At 42.5% G+C, this 21236-nt stretch overlaps 1 protein-coding gene across 8 annotated transcripts in view; it reads left to right on the forward strand.

Annotated features, from left to right (window-relative positions):
- The window catches only part of ADGRG6 (adhesion G protein-coupled receptor G6), a 147213-nt gene that overhangs the window by 60702 nt on the left and 65275 nt on the right, over positions 1-21236 (forward strand). For all 8 annotated transcript variants that reach the window (XM_075597108.1, XM_075597111.1, XM_075597110.1 and 5 more), the window contains exons 3-4: positions 11610-11951; positions 16479-17099. In XM_075597108.1, coding sequence (XP_075453223.1) covers positions 11610-11951; positions 16479-17099 — 963 coding nt within the window. The remainder of the gene's footprint in view (positions 1-11609; positions 11952-16478; positions 17100-21236) is intronic.

Raw genomic sequence — 21236 nt, forward strand, 5'->3', positions numbered from 1 at the left:
AACAAGCCATTGCTCAATATGAACTCACTCATGGTAACCACAACATAATGCAGTTTGTGAATTGTTGCTGAAATACTGCATCAAATGTAAAATAAAATACAAATAGCAATTTACAATTACAAAACACTGTCATTATGATAACTTAGTGGAAATTAGATATTTTTCAATATGCTGACAATGGGCCGGGCTATGACGTGATAGTGAAGGGTTTCCATGTGAATGGGCAGGGTTACGCCACGAAGACTAGGGTTTAGGACTTTATCTCTGGGTCTCTCGTCAGCATGAGATTTACATCATTTTGCGTGACTGTGAAACAGAGCCCTAATGAGTAAGACTCGCATTACTTGATTTATCTGGTGATATTTCTTGCACTTGTTTAGATACATGGTCCGAGATTCCCTAAGATCCAGTTATCGGTTATCCAGTGCCGGTTATCGTACCATGATCCTCTATGTAATGCAGTTTAAGTCGGTGGCAGATTACGCAGTATCGTAGTGCAGTATCGTTCTCTTGTTTTTAGCACTTGCTATAAGACAGAAAAATCTAGTTCATTTAATATTATTACCATGGTAATATTTATAACTGTTTGATTCAAAATTTTAGAGCCGCTTGTTTATTCATTACTATGAAATGGAGAGTAAATGGTTGAAATGTTTGCACATCGAGGTCAATCTTCACTACCCTATTACCACTTCTTACAATGGAAAAAAACAAGGCGTTTATCTATGATCTTTTTACTATTATACAGCAGTTTGCTGATATTTTTATTTTTACACCATACAACTCTTCACAGAGTTTAATACATTCATAAGTTACAGGGTTTGAGTGGAGAATCCTAATTTTAGAACGTTCTGCTATTTCCCAAATGTAAAATGTTCTTATTATGGTGTTTAGATTAATACCTGGAACATCCCAGATTCAATAGCCTGATCCTAGAAAGAGGCATATGTTTAACTTTTACTTTTGAAAGCTATTTGAATATATAATAATAATAGATTGTTCTTGTATAGCTCTGTTAGTTTTACGTAGCGCTTTACAGAGACATTTTGCAGGCACAGGTCCCTGCCCCGTGGAGCTTTCGATTTATGGGGGTTTTTTGTGCCTGAGGTACAGGGAAATAAAGTGACTTGCCTTAGGTCACAAGGAATTCAACCAGGTTTCCCTGCTTCAAGCTCAGTGCCAGTCAGTGTCTTAACTCACTGAGCCGCTCCTTCTCCCTGCAGATAATTTAGATATCTTCAAAAGGGCTCAGATCATTCCTTTGGAATAATGCAGTCACGTTGTGGAGATCATTTATTAATACTGTATGTTGGTACAGTATGAGTCAAATACTGACCTACGTTTGGTAGGGCTGTATTTTTGTAAGGAATCGGGGAACGCGTCCCCTGCGGCGTGTTCCCTCCTTACCTTCTGCAGCGCGCATCCCTGCTCTGGTTACAGAGCGCACACGCACCCACAGCTCTTCACGCGGTACCACGAAGCTTGGCTCCGCCCCCCCCGGTCACGTCACACACCTCTCACGCGCGGCGTGTGCACCGCTCCCCAGCTGCGTGTCAAGTGCCAGTATTGCCTCCAGCAGCCTATCCTGTTCTCCGCAGAGGCCGCGCCTCTGCTCCGCCCCCCTTGCTACTGGTTCCTGTTTCCTATTTAAACTCTGCCTGCTCATTCTCTCATTGCTGAGCATAATCCTGTGTAGCCTTGTGTTCCAGCGATTGCTGTGCCTTGCACCTTGTTTCATTGCTGCTTCCCTTGTGTACCGACTCGGCTTTACTTTAGGACCCTCTCTGGATAACGACCCCGGCTTGCATCTGAACACCCGCACCTCTCCATCCCTGACCACGGCTATCGGATATACTACCACTCTCCCGGCTCCAACCCCTGATCACGGCTCAACGGACATAGACCATCCCTCTGGCTCTGCCCCTGGACTTTGGGAAGTATCACAACTAACCAGATCTCTCCTACCCAGACCCGGCTACGCTGACTATCCACTCGCCAGGTGCGCCTCCGATGCTGTGGGTGCGCAGTCTTGTACTTTCCCACCTCAGTACCGGGGTCCCGCCTTGTTCGTGGGGAGCGCAAGAGTTACAATTTTTATGTCAGCAGCCTTATTATGCAGGAAGAAAACAACAACTTTTCCTTAAAATATTTGCTAAGTTTTCAATTCAGATAAAAAACAAAACAATGATGAAACCCAATAAACAAATTTTTGCTAAAAACGTATGCAAATAAATACTGTATGAGGCTGCGGCCCCACTAGCACTGAGCGCGCTGGCACTCAAAGCATGCGTGGCGGGTGTCCTGCGTCTGCTCGCGCGCGGGGGGGGGGGGAGGGGAGTCAGTATTGCAGAATATTGAGCGAGCGGGTAAATATAAATTTTTTATTTACTTAAGCGCATCGCGTGTGTGCCCGCGCATACGCAAGCACACATCGCATGAGCGGGGACTTGCATATACAGGTAAACCCTGTTATAACGCACCTCGTTATACCGTGATTCGGTAATAACGCGGTTTTCCCGTGGCTCCCGTTTTTTTTGCACACTGCACACACTGCAGACACTCTCACTGCACACACTGCACACAAACTGCTCACTGCACACACACTGCTCATTGCTCACACTGCACACACTGACACACTGACACACTGCTCATTGCTCACACTGCGCACACTGCACACACACTGCTCACACTGACACACACTGCACACTGCACACACACTGCTCATTGCTCACACTGCACACAGTGACACACTACTCATTGCTCACACTATACACACACTGCACACTGCACACACACTGCTCACAGTGACACACACTGCTCACACTGACACACACTGCACACTGCACACACACTTCTCATTGCTCACACTGCACACACTGACACACTGCTCATTGCTCACACTGCACACACTGCACACTGCACACACTGCTCACACTGACACACACTGCACACTGCACACACACTGCTCATTGCTCACACTGCACACACTGCTCACACTGACACACACTGCACACACACTGCTCATTGCTCACACTGCACACACTGCTCACACTGACACACACTGCTCATTGCTCACACTGCACACACTGACACACTGCTCATTGCTCACACTGCACACACTGCTCACACTGACACACACTGCACACACACTGCTCATTGCTCACACTGCACACACTGACACACTGCTCATTGCTCACACTACACACACTGACACACTGCTCATTGCTCACACTGCACACACTGCACACTCTCACAGACTCACAGACACTTTCACACACTCACAGACACTCACAGACACTTACACACACTTACTCACACTCTCACACACTTTCAAACACTTACACACACTTTCACACACTCACAGACACTCACACACACTTACACACACTCACAGACACTTACACACACTTACACACACTTTCAACACACTCACAGACACTCTCACACTCTTTTTTTTTGCACACTGCACACACTGCACACACTCTCACTGCACACACTGCACACACACTGCTAACTGCACACACACTGCTCATTGCTCACACTGCACACACTGACACACTGCTCATTGCTCACACTGCGCACACTGCACACACACTGCTCACACTGACACACACTGCACACTGCACACACACTGCTCATTGCTCACACTGCACACACTCTCACTGCACACACTGCACACACACTGCTCACTGCACACACACTGCTCATTGCTCACACTGCACACACTGACACATTGCTCATTGCTCACACTGCACACACTGCATACTGCACACACACTGCTCACGCTGACACACACTGCACACTGCACACACACTGCTCATTGCTCACACTGCACACACTCTCACTGCACACACTGCACACACTGCACACACACTGCTCACTGCACACACACTGCTCATTGTTCACACTGCACACACTGCTCACACTGACACACACTGCACACACACTGCTCATTGCTTAAACTGCACACACTGCTCACACTGACACACATTGCACAGACACTGCTCATTGCTCACACTGCACACACTGACACACTGCTCATTGCTCACACTGCACACACTGCACACACTGCACACTGCACACACACTGCTCACACTGACACACACTGCACACTGCACACACACTGCTCATTGCTCACACTGCACACACTGCACACTCACACACACTCTCACACACTCACAGACACTTTCACACACTCACAGACACTCACAGACACTTACACACACTTACTCACACTCGCACACACTTTCAAACACTTACACACACTTTCACACACTCACAGACACTCACACACACTTACACACACTTACACACACTCACAGACACTTACACACACTTTCACACACTCACAGACACTCACACACACTCTCACACACTTACACACACCAGCACCAACACCCGCTCCCTCCCCCTCCTCCTGCGCAGGAAGCGGGGACAACGGTGGGGAGAAGGTGAAGCGGGGACCGGAGGGTCATCCCCCCTCCCATCTCCTGTCCAGCGGGCTGTCACGCGGTGACAGGGGGAAGCCGGGACTGGAGGGGCATCCCCCCTCCCATCTCCTGTCCCGTGGGCTGTCACGCGGTGACAGGGGGAAGCCGGGACCGGCTCACACTGACACACACTGCACACTGCACACACACTGCTCATTGCTCACACTGCTCACACTGACACACACTGCACACACACTGCTCATTGCTCACACTGCACACACTGCTCACACTGACACACACTGCACACACACTGCTCATTGCTCACACTGCACACACTGACACTCTGCTCATTGCTCACACTGCACACACTGCTCACACTGACACACACTGCACACACACTGCTCATTGCTCACACTGCACACACTGACACACTGCTCATTGCTCACACTACACACACTGACACACTGCTCATTGCTCACACTGCACACACTGCACACTCTCACAGACTCACAGACACTTTCACACACTCACAGACACTCACAGACACTTACACACACTTACTCACACGCTCACACACTTTCAAACACTTACACACACTTTCACACACTCACAGACACTCACACACACTTACACACACTCACAGACACTTACACACACTTACACACACTTTCAACACACTCACAGACACTCTCACACTCTTTTTTTTGCACACTGCACACACTGCACACACTCTCACTGCACACACTGCACACACACTGCTAACTGCACACACACTGCTCATTGCTCACACTGCACACACTGACACACTGCTCATTGCTCACACTGCGCACACTGCACACACACTGCTCACACTGACACACACTGCACACTGCACACACACTGCTCATTGCTCACACTGCACACACTGACACATTGCTCATTGCTCACACTGCACACACTCTCACTGCACACACTGCACACACTGCACACACACTGCTCACTGCACACACACTGCTCATTGTTCACACTGCACACACTGCTCACACTGACACACACTGCACACACACTGCTCATTGCTTAAACTGCACACACTGCTCACACTGACACACATTGCACAGACACTGCTCATTGCTCACACTGCACACACTGACACACTGCTCATTGCTCACACTGCACACACTGCACACACTGCACACTGCACACACACTGCTCACACTGACACACTGACACACACTGCACACTGCACACACACTGCTCATTGCTCACACTGCACACACTGCACACTCACACACACTCTCACACACTCACAGACACTTTCACACACTCACAGACACTCACAGACACTTACACACACTTACTCACACTCGCACACACTTTCAAACACTTACACACACTTTCACACACTCACAGACACTCACACACACTTACACACACTTACACACACTCACAGACACTTACACACACTTTCACACACTCACAGACACTCACACACACTCTCACACACTTACACACACCAGCACCAACACCCGCCCCCCCCCCTCCTCCTGCGCAGGAAGCGGGGACAACGGTGGGGAGAAGGTGAAGTGGGGACCGGAGGGTCATCCCCCCTCCCATCTCCTGTCCAGCGGGCTGTCACGCGGTGACAGGGGGAAGCCGGGACTGGAGGGGCATCCCCCCTCCCATCTCCTGTCCCGTGGGCTGTCACGCGGTGACAGGGGGAAGCCGGGACCGGAGGGGCATCCCCCCTCCCATCTCCTGTCCCGCGGGGTGAAGGGGTGAAGATGCGCTGATGCGGCGGCCATTTTTTTTCCGCGACCCCGTTACTAACGCGGTGGTCTCGGGGTGGACCCCGAGGACCGCGTTATAACGGGGTTTACCTGTACATATGCAAGTCACCTCGCCAAGCACCGCCCGCTCAGCGCTAGCGGAGCCGCAGCCTTACTTTACGGTACTCGTGCTGTGTCTGAAACATGGACTTTATGCTAAATATTGTAATGTAGGGAACATATAATTATGAAAGCAAAATATAGGGGCTGATTCTACAGTATATGATCCAAAGTAGCCGATTGGGCCATTTTTAGCCAAGATTTCCCATTGACCTCAATAAGGATTTTGTCAGGAAATTACCCAATCGGTTGCTTCAGATCATATAGCATCAGCCCTATAGTGCTACTTGGGTATATTGTCACTTCATTTCATCTACAGTGCGCTTTTTTGGGTGATTTATTGCAATTTGGTGCAAATTACCTATATACGGTATAAACTAAGCGTAGGTACTCTCATTCATGTTTTGGTTCTAAACTTTTTTTTGTGTTGCGGTTTAGGACATGGTTTTGGTTAAGACTAACAGTGTATCTTCAAAAAAAACAACAACAATGAAACGTGAAGTCATGTTTTTTTTCCCTATAAAGAGCATAGCGCTAACAGATGTTAGTGATATTAACATGCAAATAAAAAGCAAATGAAGCATTATCAAAATGTTGCATATCAACAAAAGTTTGTTTGAAGCTTAATACAGTCACTTAACGTAACGTTACATTAGTTAATTCATACTGTGACAAGGCGCCCTCCTTCTCCATGCTCTGAACCTCACAAAAGAATCAGTGAAGGTCGAGTATTGAAGACCTAGTGAAGGTCTGAGGTTTACTTTAAGTACAGGATCCCTGTCCTCTGTTAACAGAAATAGAGCGTTGGTCCTTTAACTAAATAAACATAACCACAAAATAAAAGCCTAGCTCCCACTAGAGCTCTAACTAACCTATTAGCTGATGACTACTCAAATGACTACTACAAATTTTACTGACCACCCCAGTTCTGCTACCCTGGAGCTGGGGTCACACAAGATAAAGCGTACTGTTTTGAAAATGTCCCTGTTCACTGGAGTACTGTGCGCCAGCTTAATCTCCCTGTTAGCAGCCGCCAGCCGTCTTTCCCTGGTCTCCCTCTGCCCAATGTAAAAGCAGGCCTTTTAAACAGAGCCTGACTTAACCTCAGGTGCAGCCAATTAGTCAGGGCTACAAGGATTAACCCTCCTTCTGCTCTATCACTGTCACAATACCTAAACTTACAGTGTAAGTTGAAGTTCAATATTCTTCTTTTAAAAATAAATAAAATGAAAGGAAAACCTCTTTTAGACTCTTCCTTTTTCTGTTTCTAGATTAATCCCCAAAATAGTTTTATGGGGTGAGGCCCATTGAGTATTTTGGTGCACAAATTACAAGAATAAATAGGGTAGGTACAGTAACTGTATATTCACAAAAGTGTGAAAGTCATCAACAGTGTTACTAGCCATTCACTTCTCGTGGGATGTTACTTGAAGCATTGAAAAAGATGTTTAATATATTATTATTGATAATGGTAACAATAATTATAGTTGTTAATTATTTTCACACTTCAGTGAACAAAGTATCCGTTCAAGTGGATTCAATCAGATGAACCCTTTGGACTATTTCTAAAGCAAAAGATGGATGTGCAAAAAATATGTTTTTATTAAAAGCAGTTTTCTCAACTTTGGCTCAAACATATTACTTTCCATAGCAGAATTTCAGAACTTTCATATTCTATGATTATTATTATAATTTAATTTAAAGAAAAACAGAGCCAAGTCCACACAAGGACAAAGCATACTTCTGAAGATGGCGTCTTGGTATTTTGTTCTCTGGCCCACAGTGTTCCAGTTCCATTTTTTGCTTTTATGAACCATATGTACATACTGTAATATTTGGGAGCACGTTTGATCACTAAGAAATGAAGGGGAATCACATGTTGCCACTTAATCGGAACAGTCTGTATAAATATGATAGTCATTAGTTAGGATTGAGCCTTTAATAATTCAAGAAATACTATGTTTTCAAAGCAAAATAATACAGTACAGTACAACAGTATAGTAGTAAACTTTGCGGTAATCATGACTTAAAGCAAGATTGCAGGTTTGATGGGACACATGGTGCATTGCAAAATGATGATGAATGTTATCACTACACTGACAGCCTTCAACATCTACTTAATCTTAGAGGAAACAAAACAGACAGTAGCGAAAGTTTGCAAACCATTGCCATGCTCAGAATGTTGATGTCATGTTTTACTCAGGCCAATGTCTTTTATCACACTTTCGTAAAGACTCCTTGCCTACACTAGAGCAATGTTGCTCAACTATCCCCTCAGGGAACCCCAGCAAGACCAGCCTTTAGGTATAACCAGTGAATTATGAAGTACACATGTATAAACATATGTATGTGTGTAATTGGTTATCATTAAAAACATGGCTTGGTTTAGTTGTCCGGAGCATTGGCTTAAGGGTTGCTCATGTAATATGAGCTTGAGACAAAAGGTGGCACTGTGTGCTCATTTGCATGCCATTTCCCAGAATCCCTTGCTGCAGTGGAAGTGCTGGGAGATAATGGTGAAAGACAGGGTTGCAGACCTGTCTAAGACATGCAAATGAACATACAGTAATATTTCCATTTGCTATATGCTTTACTGTGGAGGATTTTTGTCACTTTTTTTACCCACCATAACATTAATAAGTGTGATATATATATATATAAAGAAAGTGTCCAGTTGTCATTTAAAATGTACAACATTTGAATTCGAAGAAACACGTGAATATTTTCTACTTTGATATAATTTGCACAGCTTTTGCTTTGGTTTGCCCTCATGGATTTGAGCAATTACTACACAATAGCACTACTTTACAGCAACACGTGACTGTAGTTACTGCTTCTCCCTGGCAGTTCTCATAAGACAGAGTGACATGATATAAACATCACTTCCGGTCTGCAAGGCACCGACATATGGGCCTCTTTATATCAATACGAAGGAAAGGGTGTTTAGAGCAGGGGTGGCCAACTCCAGTCTTCAAGGGCCACCAACAGGTCAGGTTTTATGGATATCCCTGCTTCAGCACAGGTGGCTCAATCAGTGGCTCAGTCATCGAGCCCTGATTTTGATGCATATTAAGAGAGTCTGTTTACAACCGTCTCCTGAATTGCAAGAGTTGGGCATAATCACAGCAGAAAACAGTTCCATATTTATTTAAGACATGAGCCCCATAGAAAGCAATAGGATTTTTGCTGTGATAAATCTGGCACAAAAACTGATGAATGGCAAAGAAGTGATTTATTCTAATATGGGAATTGCCTAACTCAGATACCAGAAACTGCAAAAATTAGGTCAATGAACATCAGACAAAAAATGCACAAATTACCCTGAAACCCTGTACAATTACACATTTACAGAGAAGCAACATTAAAATGTCTCCCTTAGGGGTGAATCTGGCCCTTAGTATGAATTAAATTTGTTATGTACTGTACATCCTTAAATACCCTCTCTTTCTCTTTCACTCTACCCCCTCTCTCTCCCTCTCCCCTTTCTCTCCCCAACTCCCTCACGCCTCCCTCCCTCCCTCTCTCTCTCTCTCTCTCTCTCTCTCTCTCTCTCTCTCTCTCTCTCTCTCTCTCTCTCTCTCTCTCTCACTCACCCACATGTCTCTCTCTCCCCCTCTCTATCTCCGTCTGTCTTTCTCCCTCCCTCCTCTCTCTCTCTCTCTCTCTCTCTCTCTCTCTCTCTCTCTCTCTCTCTCTCTCTCTATCTATCTCTCCCACTCTCTCTCTCCCAATCTCTCTCAATCTTCCCAACTCTCTCAATATCTCCCTCTTGCCCTATGCCTTCCCCCGGGTCATACCTGTGGAGCGGGAGTGCGAAGTCTGTCCAGGCCCTAGCAAGCGCAGGAGAGGGGGCCCACCCAGGTGATTGAAAATGGAAGTTAGGTACAACTTTTGGCAGGGCTGGGACATTTCATTTCCAGACCTCTCCATAATTAGTGATTGTCATTTTATTTTACTAGATACGCTGTTGAAAAATGAGAGAGAAATATAGGGTCCTTTCTGCTGTTCAGACTTCAAATACCAAAATGTAGTTGTAACCCCTCTACTTTTACAGTAGCTCTCAGACTTAGTTATAACTATACCTGAGGCTGGGCCCTGTTCATAACTTACTGGCCATACAATGCCTACGGTCAGACGGCAGGAAGAACACAGACACAGTAGGGGGGGTTACAATTAGTTTACTTATATCTTACTGACTCTGGTACCTTGTGATCCTCATGTGAGGATCACTACGCACAGTATGCAAGTCCCCAATAACGCTGCGGGGGTTTGAGTCATCAGAGTGGTGTAGTAGCGAAACCAATCATGGATATGTTGGCTTGTGATGGTGCCAGCAAACCGTGGGAGCTCGTAGTGCACTGAACTTGTTGCAGGCCTGTTGTTCGAAAATGGATGCTTCGGTAACACTGTGCTTTTGAAGCCGTTGCGGGTCCCCTCCGGCGGCGCTTGATCCCTTATCCATGTCTGGACCTTTAGCTCTCTGCTCCTGCTGCCACTTGCAATCTCTGCAGTCCTTGACTGAACCTGATAGTACTCAGGTCTGCGCAGATCTGATCCAACATGGCCGCCCCCCTTTTCAAAGGCTCCTCTCCCTCATAGTCCCTCCTCTTCCACAGCCGTTATTATTGGCTGCTCTCATGTCCACCACAGTCACATGTCCAGAGCACATTGGAGAGCAACCTGCCAGTGTGAGTGTGTGAGCTCATCACACAGGGGGTTACATAGTTATGATGGCTAAAACTATAATTATTTTACACCACCTCAGTAATGTAGTTCTATGTATGATTTTACTCCAAAATATTTACTGGGGTATATTCACTATAGTAAGTTGCTCAGCATTGGTATTGGTACTAAATATGTTGGGCAATTAAAAAGTATGTTTATGTTTTTGGATATCTAAATGTGTAACTTTTTGCACAATTTTACAAAAAAATAGCACAGTAGAGAAATTACAATTCTGATAATACATGTTACCATCTGTCTCAATATGCGCATTATTTGAATTCTCAGAAGGTTTCTTTATTACAGATTTTTAACCGAAGTGCTTTAAATATAAACTGCTTTTGTTTTCTCTAGCAGAACCTAATCTCGTCTTTGTCGTTTTCTTCTTTGTCTTTCCTCTTTTTGTTACTTGATTATTTAAAGTAGTTGTTTTCATTTGATACTTTAAGAAATTAAATGATTAGTTAAATATATTTTTATTGCTTCATTTCATAATTACATATGTTTGTATTTTTAGTTTGTTTGTACATATGAGTTGACATTTTGATATTTGTTATTTGATTTCCATTTTATTTCTCTTTCTGCCCAACAGTTTTAAGTTGTTCTAATTGCAAGTTAGTGCTGACCACACCCTCCGGATACTTCACTTCTCCATGCTACCCATCGCAATACTCCAGCAGCCTGGATTGCAAATGGACCATACGCGCTCCCCCAGGATTCATCATCCAGATCACGTTCGTGGATTTTGAGATTGAAGAAGCTCAGGGCTGCATGTATGATTCACTGACAATATACAATGGGGAAACCCTCACCCCCAAGATGTGTGGTTTCACACAAAGCCTATCGTTAAACTCAACTGCGAATGAGATGGTTGTAAGATTTCAAAGTGACTTTAGTATCCAGAAGAAAGGCTTTAATGCCACTTACAGTCAAGGTATGTAAGAATTTGTTTTCTAAAAACGATTTTTTTCAATACATTTTTCCTGCTGCACAAATTTTGATGATACACCTGTGAGCTGTCATTCTGTTGTGTCCTGACACAAACTAGTTGTGAATTACACTGTAACCCACCAGAATCTGCGCAGTTCATGGAAATGCAGTTTTATGAGTATCCCTGATGTCCACCAAATCGCAGTAATAATCAACAGGATAATACTTCTCATGTTTCAGTTTTTTTTCTACTGCTATTTGAAGGGGAAAGAAAGGCATCAACATTGGGTAGTAAAGAACCACAATAATATATATATATATATATATATATATATATATATATATATATATATATATATATATATACATACAGTATATATGAAACACAAAAAAAAACCTGCAACAGACCTAAATAATGAAATGTGCTAAAACCAGTTAAATGAAGTGTTAATAGTAAACACTACTGGCGGTGCTGGGGATGAAAATAGTATGAAAACCAACACAGAAAAGAGAATCCCCAAGAATAGCACTCTAGCATGCAAGAAATGTATCAAAAATTTATTCATCACATACAAACATAAATCAATAAAAAGGAACAGTGGTGTCCACAAAGCTGTAATAATAGTGGCCACTCCTGAGATAAGTGGAAGTGAGACTGAAATGAGCTTTAAATTCGAATGCCACAAATCAGGAGCGAGAGACAAAACCTGAAACCTCATGTGTGGATGCAAGCAAGTAGAAACTGGTACACAAATCTAATGTAAACTAGCAGTAGCTATACTAATATATAATATATAATACATGAGTATTAAAGTGTAGAGGTAAACAGTGATTTTACCTCTGAACACTGGGACCAAGGCTAACAAAATGTAGCCCCCTATAAGTTGATAAGGCACACACAGAGAGGCATATAAAATGGCAGATGACAAGCAGCAAAGCCAAAAAAGGTACAAAAAAGTACTTAGCACAAATCCAGCAAGGTGAGTAGCAGGCATCCACAACCGAGAGAGTACTCGTGGGTTCAGGGAAAATGAACCGCAACCGCCACACTGCGCATGCTCCCTGGATAGTGGGAGCATGGGACACAATATTCAGCAGGGAGAGGTGAAACAGCTGAGGGCACCACTGAGTCCTGAAGAAACAAACAAGCCCCGGTGCGCACATTTCGCCACCTGCTTCATCCGGGGGCTTAACGTGTAGACTAATGATAGCCGTATTAGTAGTCGCATATGCTGTGACGTATGGAGTGATCAGAGCAGTGAGTCAGCTGGAGATGGTAGTGGTGATAGGCTGGCTCCATAGACCCTCCTTCATTGGAGGGATCGGCAGAGTAAGCCAGGAGTTAACTACCTAAATACCGGAAAGGATAAAAAAGTAATGAGAAACACACAGAAAACAATGATGTTTAAAAGGGAGATTATTAAAAATGAAAAGATTAAAAGGACAATTAATACAAAAAGATCAAAGAAATTGCAAAAAGCGTGTTTGTATAAACATATATATATATATATATATATATAAATAACTAAGGCGGAAGAGAGAAACGAACAACTTAAATAGAACTATAGACATATATAAGTGCCCATATCATTAAGTCATACCAGAATATCATATCAGAATATAATATCAGAGGGAAAGCTAATTTCAGCCTCACTTCCACTTATCTCAGGAGTGGCCACTATTATTACAGCTTTGTGGACACCACTGTTCCTTTTTATTGATTTATGTTTGTATGTGATGAATACATTTTTGATACATTTCTTGCATGCTAGAGTGCTATTCTTGGGGATTCTATTTTCTGTGTTGGTATATATATATATGTAACGGTATTTCTGGCCCGGCCTGACCCACCCAATCTCACATTGGCCCCTGTGGTCTAACCGGTCCCCATTACAGTGTAGATATGCCTGATGGTGCACCTGTTGGCTACAGGACTCCTGAGTCTCCCGCATGATGGTGTGTGGGGAGGACCCGTCAGACAGGCAGCTGAGGTAGTGTGCTGAGTCTCACCTATTTCCAGTGCAGCGCCTCCACCTCACCAGGGCCCCTGCGTCCGCATGGGGATGATCCTGACGAGGAACTCCTCGGTGGTGCAACCTCCTGTGCAATCATTGGACTCTCACACACAGGGGTTTCTCTGATCAGCTCCATCTTTATTGTCACGGTGGGCATAGCTGCCCTCCACAATGGGTGTATTTAGCCGATCATCTCGCCCGTGCTCCCCTTTGATAGGTATGTCACCTAGATGAGGGATTCACTATTCCCGCAGGAATCACTGCCCTGTGCCAAGTCCCTGAACACAGCCTCCCATGGAGTTACTATAACATAACTAACACTCTGCAGAACTTGAACTCCTTCCTGAACCTTGCAAGAACTTTCCAGCAACTGTACTCGCCTTGAACTCTGACAGAACTAACTCTTGACACAGTGCTGTGCCTTATGTAACTTCTGAGGCTGACACACCTCTGACATCACTAACCATGGAGTCAGAGCATGTGACCAGTCCCATCCATACACAGGGCACCCCACCAGGGTGTGAGGGAAAACCTCCATGATTACTGCTGGCATGCCCACACTTACCAGGCCTTGCTGCCAGCAGGAGAGATGACTGTAGGCATTTTACATGACCGCTACATTTATATATATATATATATATATATATATATATATATATATATATATATATATATATATATATATATATATAGTTATACGTTACCGTTCCAAGGATTGGTAAACAAAAGACAGCACTCAATGTTGAAAATCAAAGTGTATTAGTGAAAGCAAAAATACATCCAGAAACCCAACGTTTCAGTCCTACAGAATGGGACCTTCCTCAGGGGGATATATATATAGACCATACGATACCGGTTGCAACACGACATCAAGGGACAGCACGCAGGTAAGTAAATCATACATTTTCTATATTTGATAGAAGACACAAAAACTGACGTTTCGGTCCCCCAGTGGGACCTTTCTCAAGGGGGTGCACCACCCACTGGGGACCGAAATGTCGTTTTTTGTGTCTTCTATCAAATATATAAAATTTATGATTTACTTACCTGCGTGCTGTCCCTTGATGTCGTGTTGCAACCGGTATCGTATGGTCTGTTATTGCTTTATGGGATAAGCACCAAAACTTATTTACTTGCAAATGGTGTGCCGGCTGTGCATTGGATATTATATATATATATATATATATATATATATATATATATATATATATATATATACAAAGGCAGATGTCACTCGCAATAAAGGTAGAAAGCCGGTGCTTGTCCCATATAATATTGAATAAAATGTAGATTCCTTACCAGGCAGACCAGGAGTCCAAGACCACGCAGCAAGAACCGAGACAGCACTCAGATTGATATCAAATATAAATGTATTGAAAAAAAAGGCACATACAACCGACGTTTCGGTCCTGTTATATATATATATATATATATTATCTGGAAGAGTCTTGATTTGACTGACTCTTCGTAGAAGACTCTATCACTGTGCGGTCACCTTCAGTTTTGCTTTGTATATCAGCATGTTCATTGTTAAGGAAGACTGTACATATTACCGCGCTCCTCCCTTTAGAAGTGTGCTGCTGGTAAAAGGATTGGCCTGACATATATGGAAAACAAAAGAACAAATCCTGCGCTCCTACCAAATTGGGCTAAAATATACTAGTGACATGTTTACATTTTGAACCTTAGTCTGTGTAACAAATTAGTCATTTGGTTGCATCTTTTGATCAAACATGATTCAAGCCTGCCAACCTTGTCAAAGACTCTGTTTAGCAGGTACTGTACCGTCACTGAATATATGTAATTTCTTATTGTCTAGTGGACTAAAAGTTGTGAGACGTGAAAATGCCCTGAAGGGTTTAAATAAATGAAGCATATGCTTTTATGATGCTATTTTGGGTTGCCAAAGTTCCTTCCTCAGCTTCTTTTAGGGAAGTCACATCAAGAACAGGGTTATAAGTGAATGACTGTTTAAAGCCAAAGCCACATGCTGTACAAATTATCCAAAATTTGCAGACTAAGCATGTCTGCCACCCTAAGGCTTGTGAGGTAAAAAAAAACCTGAGAAGGTCTAAGAAGAGGACTCTAGAAGGAGGAAGAACAAACTGGGCATACAGTAAGGGCCACTACAGGGGAGTGATCGTGTTAAAGTGTTTGAGGTGCTTGAGAATCACTAACAGACAGTGAAATACATGCTGTGCATGTACTGAATTAATCGAACTAACCAAAAAAGGCAATGTATACGCAGTTTACATTTCCAATATGATTTCAATATGATTTGTTTTTAATATTAACTTCAACATTAGTGGTTTTTACATGTTATCAAAGTTTTACACTTATCAATCATATCTAAATATTTTCAGCATGAACAATTGATGTTATGTCTATTGCTTTACCTTTTTCAGCTGTACCCCAAATAGAAAAAATAACTATATGTACATACTAACCTGGCTTAGTAACTATCTAACTAGTAACTGGCTTAGTGTTAATATCTTTCTGTTTTTTTTTTCTGATAGTGGCAGTATCATTGAGAAATCAAAAAGTAATCGTCCCACAAAATCGAAGCTCCGGGGTTGTTTCTGTCTCAAGCAACGTTTCTCTCCCTGGTCTAAGCCAATTAACTGTATGCTTTGAGGCTACACTATCCAGTAACAGTTCAGAGGGCTGGAAGGCTTTTTCATATTGGAGTTCTTCCACTGACGTCTTGAGCTTCGGAAAAATTGCAAGTGGACATTCTCTGTTCATCTCAGGTGTACAGTGCATACTTGACTCTGGTTTGCCCTTACTTGGAAATGGGGAGTTTTTTAGAGAGTCATTCGAACAGTTGTGCATTGCCTGGGATAGCCACTCAGACAAAGTTGGCGTGAATACCAAAAATACCTATAGGACTGTTTCCTGTCCAACAACACAGGGCCTGGCTATTCCAGGTAATGGAAATTTAATATTAGGCTCCTATGATGCAAAGATAGGGCCACTGCAAGGGGATATTTACAACTTCCGTCTCTGGGATGTTGCAATGGACTCAAATGCTCTCTCAAACCTCAGCTGTGACATGAAAGGGAACATTGTCAACTGGGAAAATGATTTCTGGAGCATCCCATCATGGGCCAGGAAAGCGGAAAGTAACCTCAGTTGTGGTGAGTTGGGTTTCCAGATGTCTTTCTGTTTTGTTCCCTCTGGTATTGTTGAAAATAGTGTTTGTCAGTAAGAAAGTTTAGGAAATGTGCAGCCTGCTTGGCAACACAAGTCGGAGTTGCAATAAATGGAAAATGAGGAAGCACTCATTGTGTAAAGCTTTCCCTACCAATTTAAAAATGTGCTTAATAAAATAGAATTTAGGAAATATGTTAAATACAGCAGTTTTTCAAATGTAGACAACGTCTGAAAAAAAAACCCCCAATAGTAAATGGCAAGGATGGGGTTGTCAGGCTGTTCAGCATTATGTGGGAGTGCCCCAGTATTGCAGAGAATAACTCATCTCAAACTGGACAGGATATAAAAATGTCCTAAAAGCAATTTGTGTGCAACAAAATAAAATTTGTTAAGTGGAACATTATCCACCCATGTCAACCTATACTTTTTAAAAAATTAACGCATTAATACCATGTTTACTAAGCGGTGCTGTGCGACAAGACTCTTAGGCCTGGATACATCAAACATCGGTAAGCCATAATATGGTTTTATTGCCCCCCCCCCAAATTATTATTCTTATGGTGCAATACATCAACGCTGCACCACTACATTTAACGCATTTTTTACTGCTACCAATACAAATATTGGGACTGATATAAACATGACTAAATAACCCCTACCACAACCCTTACCCCTGGCGGCATAACGACCTTCCCCAGAGCAACTACCCCATCACCCAGCCTCCCCCCTCTATACTAATGGCCAATAGCCCTATTTGCCAAATGTAGCTAAATCAAAGCACCCAAAATACAGTAGACATGTATTACCAATAAAAATACATTACAAATAATAAAAAATACATTTAAAACATAAACCCATTGATTGACACTGTGGCTACCTAGGTCATGTCAATGTAGGCCTAAATTGTCAAAATGGCTATCAATTGTGACCTGTAATAGAAAAGAGTTATATAAACCACCCTGAATGAAGGCCGTCCTCATCATCATGGCTGTAGCCCCCTGGAACAAATCCAATAAAAGCCCGATTTGCCACCAAAAGAAATAAAAAGCCATAAAAAGAATCCAAGGCCCAATGCTGTATTTGTAATCTAAGGCCATTTGTGGCCTGTGACGTGGGATCTACAACTTGACCCGAAGCCCTCAATCCACTGTTGCTTCTTTGGTGAGTATTTCTTGTTTTATTCTTTATTTTCTTCTTTGAAAAGTTGTCTTCTCTCTTCATCGGTATTCTTCAATACCGAATGTGGCCCTGTTGCGGACTTCCTGATTCTGCGAGAGCCCAGGCCTTTTGTAGGTGGCTTGGGTCATTGTAGATAATGTCACTGGAACACATGGTACATCAACCAATCAGATTGCTTGATGTACCATGTGATTCCCTCTCTTTAAAATTGCACCATGCCATGCTGTCATCTTTTAGATAGGGAATCACATGGTACATCAAGCAATGTAGGTAGCCAAGGGGGTAGGCAGTGTAGTTTCTTTGTGTATTAATCTTGGTAGCCACAAGCAGCAAAAGAGTCAATGTTATTTCTACCATAGGGATCTGTAATTACTGATATTACAGAAGCCTATGGTAGAAATAGTAGTAGTGCGATCGCAATGCGGTAATAAACACGTTATTAATGGTCTCGATAATTCCTGCATCGTGACCAGGGGTAAAATATTGCACCCGATAAATTATTACCACAATCTCGATGACTTCCGTCATAACAATGCGGTAATAAGACGCAGTGCATTTTTTTTTTCTTTTTCCGGATGTGATATTAACTCTGTTTTAATGGAGTTAGTTGATGTATCTAGGCCTAAGTGTTCTAAAGGATATATTTATTTCCTTACACTCAGGAAAGGCTAAAGAAGACTGGGGCTGATTTATCAATTGCTGGTACGGATTAGCGTACCGGATCTAAAATTAACTTCCACTGGTTTGAATGGTTGTTAATGCTGGTTCAGGTGCGCTAATGTACCAGTTTTTGATGAATCTGCCCCACTAGCTTTAAAATAAGTGACGTTTTTCTAGTGAACGAGCTTTTATGGCCTTGAGCTGTCAACATTTGCATTCAAAAACTACCACAAAGTGAAGAAAATAATACGAAGCACTAGAATATATAGTGTAGTATATAATACAAAACACTGTCATTTTAAATTAAATACTGTATAATGTAAAAGGCTGGGCTTTTGGCAAAGTTTTGCAACAAAACTAAATCTAAATTCAATGTGGACATTGCAAACCAGACCCAATAAGGTTACAGAGGTTAAAAAGGATAACTTGCACAGTGTACTCATTTGCATATCATTACCCTTGTCCAATTTTGCAGCTTAAAGCAGCAAAGCCCCAAGGTTGTATTTAAAAAAAAAATGTTTTATATAGTCTGGGGGATTCCAGAGCTGAACTGTGCTATTAACATCCATGTTTCCAGAGAATATTAGCTCGGATAAAACTAAAATCTAAGATAGCCACTGAGGTCACCAACATAACGTTGCAATGTCACTCCTGATGATGTGAGACTGGCCTCTTAACGTCCAAGGGAGTCAAAAGCTAATTTCTCTGGGACTGGTGTATCCTGAGAGCCGTACTGTAAGTAGCACAATTCAACTCTGGACACATCCCACACCCTAGTTCAAGGAATGTTTGTTAAAAAAATAAATAAACCCTGAGCAGTGTGGATTGCTGCTTTAACCACTGTTTAAAATGTAACAATGGGATGAATGAAGCAGGTTTTGAGAGCCTGTGAAAGACATGAAGATATTTCCTTGTCTTCGTTGAAGGTATTATGATACACTTTCTCTAGATTGTTCTTTTTTTAAGTCTGTGTCTTACAAAAACACTTTTCTTCTGAAGTCATTCAGGTATTTGCCCCACCCATAACTATTTAACTGTTGTGTCTGCTTTTTCAATTGCTTGCGCTTTTTTTTCTTCTATAGATGTCTTCATCTTCCTAATCACTTCTTGAAAGAGAGTCACTCAGTGCTGTCATTATTTTTGTCAGTGCATTTCAGAAACCACCTGAGCAAACTTACTATGAGGCAGCTGATGGGTAGGCGGAGAGTAAGAGGGTTTGATCCAGGAGGGGGGTCTTGTGGATAATGAGATTTACTTTTTTATTCATGCCAGTTCATGAACACAAAAACAAAGATGGTGATGGGGTCGTCTCCCAGTTGCTGCTTTTTATTGCCTATTGAAGTGAGGCTGACCCAGTGACAACCATATTATTTTGGACATTGGCTGGGGGATTTAAACTCTAATTTCTCATCAACTGAGGGGTCTCGGAGATAGGCGTATTATGGCTGAACTCTGTGGGACCGTTGGCTATAACTTGGTAAAAAAAAAAAAAAATCCACAATATATGAATATAATTATTCAAAATGATTTTTCTCCTCATGGCTCAGGAGAGAGCCACCTGATTTGTGATGTCATTGCTGGCATCAGAAGGATCACTAAGGCTGTCTAAAAAAGAGATCCCTAACTGATTCCATCAAATCCCTCACTGATCCCCCACGTCCTGCTTATTGTGTAACCACACAACCCTTGTTCCCTTGTGTAAAACATTTTGGTTAAGAAACAGAGGGAAAAGACTTTATACAAAACCGGATCTACTAGGGATTAGCGGTGCTGTGCTACTGTATGTTAACAAATTTAAGCTAGGTATGTTGGGAGCCAGAATTTTAGCTTGTGACTGCCAAAAAAAACCTATGTCTGTTCTTGAGATTAAATATAATAATGAAAGCATCTGTTATGGGAGAAGTCATTATGGTAGTTAACAGATTATGAACTGGATCTGCATACGTACTTCACAAATGCAGCGCTTACCACAAGCATAAAGTAAAATCAGGACACAAAGTATCTTTAAAAAGCATTGAATTCCGTTTATGCATTTGATTATAGTGAATTTAGCATGTTGTGCTATGTTATAGTGAATAGATTACTATTCACTATGAGTGAAAATTCTCATATAGGGGCCTATGCAGAGCAGCGAATTTTAAAATTGGCGAGTTTAATAAAAAGTAGCTTTTTTGGAGAGTTTTATTCTCCATATGCAGAAATGTGCGAATTCTGCTATGTTTAACATGAATGCGTGTGGCGAGTTTAAATTGGCGAGATGCGCGCTGCAGAAATGTGTTAAA

Source organism: Ascaphus truei, chromosome 4 (assembly GCF_040206685.1).
Source record: "Ascaphus truei isolate aAscTru1 chromosome 4, aAscTru1.hap1, whole genome shotgun sequence".
NCBI lineage: Eukaryota > Metazoa > Chordata > Amphibia > Anura > Ascaphidae > Ascaphus > Ascaphus truei.